The sequence below is a fragment of the Gekko japonicus genome, unplaced genomic scaffold (genome assembly GCF_001447785.1).
Source record: "Gekko japonicus isolate JY-2015 unplaced genomic scaffold, Gekko_japonicus_V1.1 scaffold939, whole genome shotgun sequence".
Taxonomy (NCBI): Eukaryota; Metazoa; Chordata; class Lepidosauria; order Squamata; family Gekkonidae; genus Gekko; species Gekko japonicus.
Window position 1 is genome coordinate 514,587 of NW_015174301.1, and position 3,060 is coordinate 517,646.

Below are 3,060 nucleotides of genomic sequence, written 5' to 3' on the forward strand. Positions count from 1 at the left end.
AGTTATGCTAATGAGCTCCTGCACCTCTTTTTCTACGAAATGACCCCTGTCGATGGCCATCTGACAGCGATGCGGGTTCTGTGAACTGAGGCAGAGCATGAGAAGGGAGGGCAGGAAGGGCTGCATCAGGGCTTAGTTCTTGTGGGTCAGGGAAATGCCAATCACCACTTTGGGGTCAGGAAGCAATTTTTCTCCAGACCAGTTTGGCCGGGGATCCTGGAGGGTGGTTTGTTTCTTTTTTTGCCATCTTCTGGGCATGGAGCAGGGGTCACTGCGGATGGCGGGGAAATATTTGTGGATTTCTTGCCTTGTGCAGGGGTTTGGACTAGATCAGGGGTGGCCAAAGTACGGCTCGGGAGCCGCATGTGGCTCTTTCACACATATTGTGAAGCTCCCGGCAGGGCAGCTGGGGAATAAGCATATGGAGCAGAAGTCCATCAGTGGCTATTAGCCATCAGGGTATAGCCAGGAACTCTCGGTCTGGGGCAAGGGATGCTCTGTATTCTTGGTGCCTGGGGGGGGGGGACAGTGGGAGGGCTTCTAGTGTCCTGGCCCCACTGCTGGACCTCCTGATGGCACCTGCTATTTTTGGCTGCTGTGTGACCCAGAGTGTTGGACTGGATGGGCCACTGGCCTGATCCAACATGGGCTTCTCTTATGTTATTATGAAGCGAAGGGGAGGCATGCCTCCACAGTTGGTCTTCCCTTTTCCTTGCTTTCTTTCCACCACTCCCTTCCCCATCTCCTTTCTTTTTTTCCTCTTTTTCTCTCTCACTTTCTTGCTTTCCTTCCTTCCTCTCTCTTTCCTCCCTTCCTCTCTCTCTTGCTTTCTCCTTCCTTCCTTTTGCTTTCCTTCCTTCCTTTCTCTCGCTTTCTCTTTCTCTCCCTCCTTCCTTCCTTTTGCTCTCCTTCCCTCCTCTCTCTCTTGCTTTCTCCTTCCTTCCTCTCCCTCTCTCTCCCTCCTTCCTCTCTTCCTTTCTCCTTCCTTCCTCTTGCTTTCTCTTGCTTTCCTTCCTTCCTTTCTCTCTTGCTTTCTCTTTCTCTCCTTCCTTCCTCTCTCTTGCTCTCCTTCCTTCCTTTCTCTTGCTTTCTCCTTCCTTCCTCTTGCTTTCCTTCCTTTCTCTCTCTTGCTTTCTCTTTCTCTCCCTCCTTCCTTCCTCTCTCTCTTGCTCTCCTTCCTTTCTTTCTCTCTCTTGCTCTCCTTCCTTCCTTCCTTCTGCTTTCCTTCCTTCCTCTCTCTTCCTTTCTCCTTCCTTCCTCTTGCTTTCCTTCCTTTCTCTCTCTCTTGCTTTCTCTTTCTCTCCCTCCTTCCTTCCTCTCTCTCTTGCTCTCCTTCCTTCCTTTCTCTCTCTTGCTTTCTCCTTCCTTCCTTCCTTCCTTCCTTCTGCTTTCCTTCCTTCCTCTCTTCCTTTCTCCTTCCTTCCTCTTGCTTTCCTTCCTTCCTTTCTCTCTCTTGCTTTCTCCTTCCTTCCTTCTTTCCTCTCTCTTGCTTTCTCCTACCTTCCTTCCCACCATTCTTTCTCTCTCTCTCTTCCCCCCCCATCTAAAGTTAAATATCATTGTCCATATCTGTTTTTACCCCTTTTGCTTTTATTTTTGGCAGTCTCGTTTAATGTTAATAAAAAGCAAAATGGCATGTTTTCCAATAAAAGTATGTAGGTTCTATATTTGTTCATGCCTTGTGGCTTTCAAATATCTGAGGCTTATTCTCTTACGTTAAGCAAGTTCGGCCACCCCTGGACTACGTGACCCTGGAGGTCCCTTCCAACTCTATGATGCTATGGTTCTATGATTCTAACTCAGAAATAGGACAGATAAGCTGTAGTTTCTCCCAGTGCGTCTCATCCTATGTGGGTCTGCCCCTTCTGAATGGGGGTGGGGGAATGGGGTGGGCTGTCCTCCCTATCCCCAGCCCCGTTCTCACGGCCTCTTCTCGCTTCCAGGGACCGCACGTGCACCGTCCTGAACGTGGAGGGGGACGCCATTGGCGCCGGCCTCCTGCAGGTGTACTCGGAGAGGACCGTGGGCCGGGTGGAGGCGGAGGAGCTGATGGAGATCAAGACGGACGCAGCGGGCGGCGGCCAGAGGGGGCACGCCGAGGAGGGGTCTCCGCTGATCAAGAAGGGCACGCACCCACCTTTGGTGCGCTTCAACTCTTGCGAGAAGGAATCCGTGATGTAACCGGGCGGGCGGAGCCCGGAGTAGCTGGAGACTTTGTTTTAAAAGAAACCGTGTAGGGTTCAAACGTTGAGGACGGCATTGAGATCTGCCCTATCCTTCTAAAACTTGAACTTCCTGCCAGGAGGCGCGGCCGGTGATGGGGACTTCTTCGTGCCGCTGCCGCTTTATGTTCGACTGCTCAGGCTTCACGCAGCTTACGGGTGTCGGGGCTTGATCCCGCCTGGGAAAACAGGGTCCTGGAAACCTGCCCCCCCCTTGAAGTAAGATGGTGGGGCTGGAGGCGGCGGCTGGGGCTTCTGCAGCGGCTTACGGGTGAGAGGAAAAGCACACTCTGTGCATCCTCAGAGGCTCTCTGCTTTGCACGTTCCAGACTGATTCCACCTTCTCTCCCCCTCCCCCACAAGCAATTTAACTCTTGAATCCACAAGATGAAAATGGGCAGCTGTGTCCGGAGAGGCCCCCGCCCCCGGAATCACTCCCGTCTCCTCTTTGCGACCTCCAGCTGCCCTTGCTGCTTTTACGTTTTATTTTAAATATATTTTTGGACCAAACAAGCAAAAAGAAGGGGGCCTCCGAGTCTTTCCTGTGTTCAGTATTTGCGTCTTGTCTCGTTCCTCAACCCCCTTTGCTCCCGTCTGCGGTTTGTTACCACGGGGCGGGATGGCGGAATTTCCTCCAGGGTACGTTTTGAAGCTCGATGTCCCCACTTGTATCTGACGAAGGGAGCTCTGACTCTTAAAAGCTTATACCCAGTTTGGTGTAGTGGTTAAGTGCGCGGCCTCTAATCTGGGAGGACCGGGTTTGATTCCCCACGCCTTCACATGCAGCTGCTGGTGTGACTCTGGGTCAGTCACAAGTTCTCCTACGGCTTGCCCCAAG

At 52.4% G+C, this 3,060-nt stretch overlaps 1 protein-coding gene across 1 annotated transcript in view; it reads left to right on the forward strand.

Moving 5' to 3' along the window:
* The window catches only part of SLC1A5 (solute carrier family 1 (neutral amino acid transporter), member 5), a 52,060-nt gene extending 49,329 nt beyond the window's left edge, over positions 1-2,731 (forward strand). The window contains exon 8 of the mRNA XM_015424119.1: positions 1,944-2,731. Coding sequence (XP_015279605.1) covers positions 1,944-2,181 — 238 coding nt within the window. The 3' untranslated portion in view covers positions 2,182-2,731. The remainder of the gene's footprint in view (positions 1-1,943) is intronic.
* Positions 2,732-3,060: the final 329 nt, after the last annotated feature.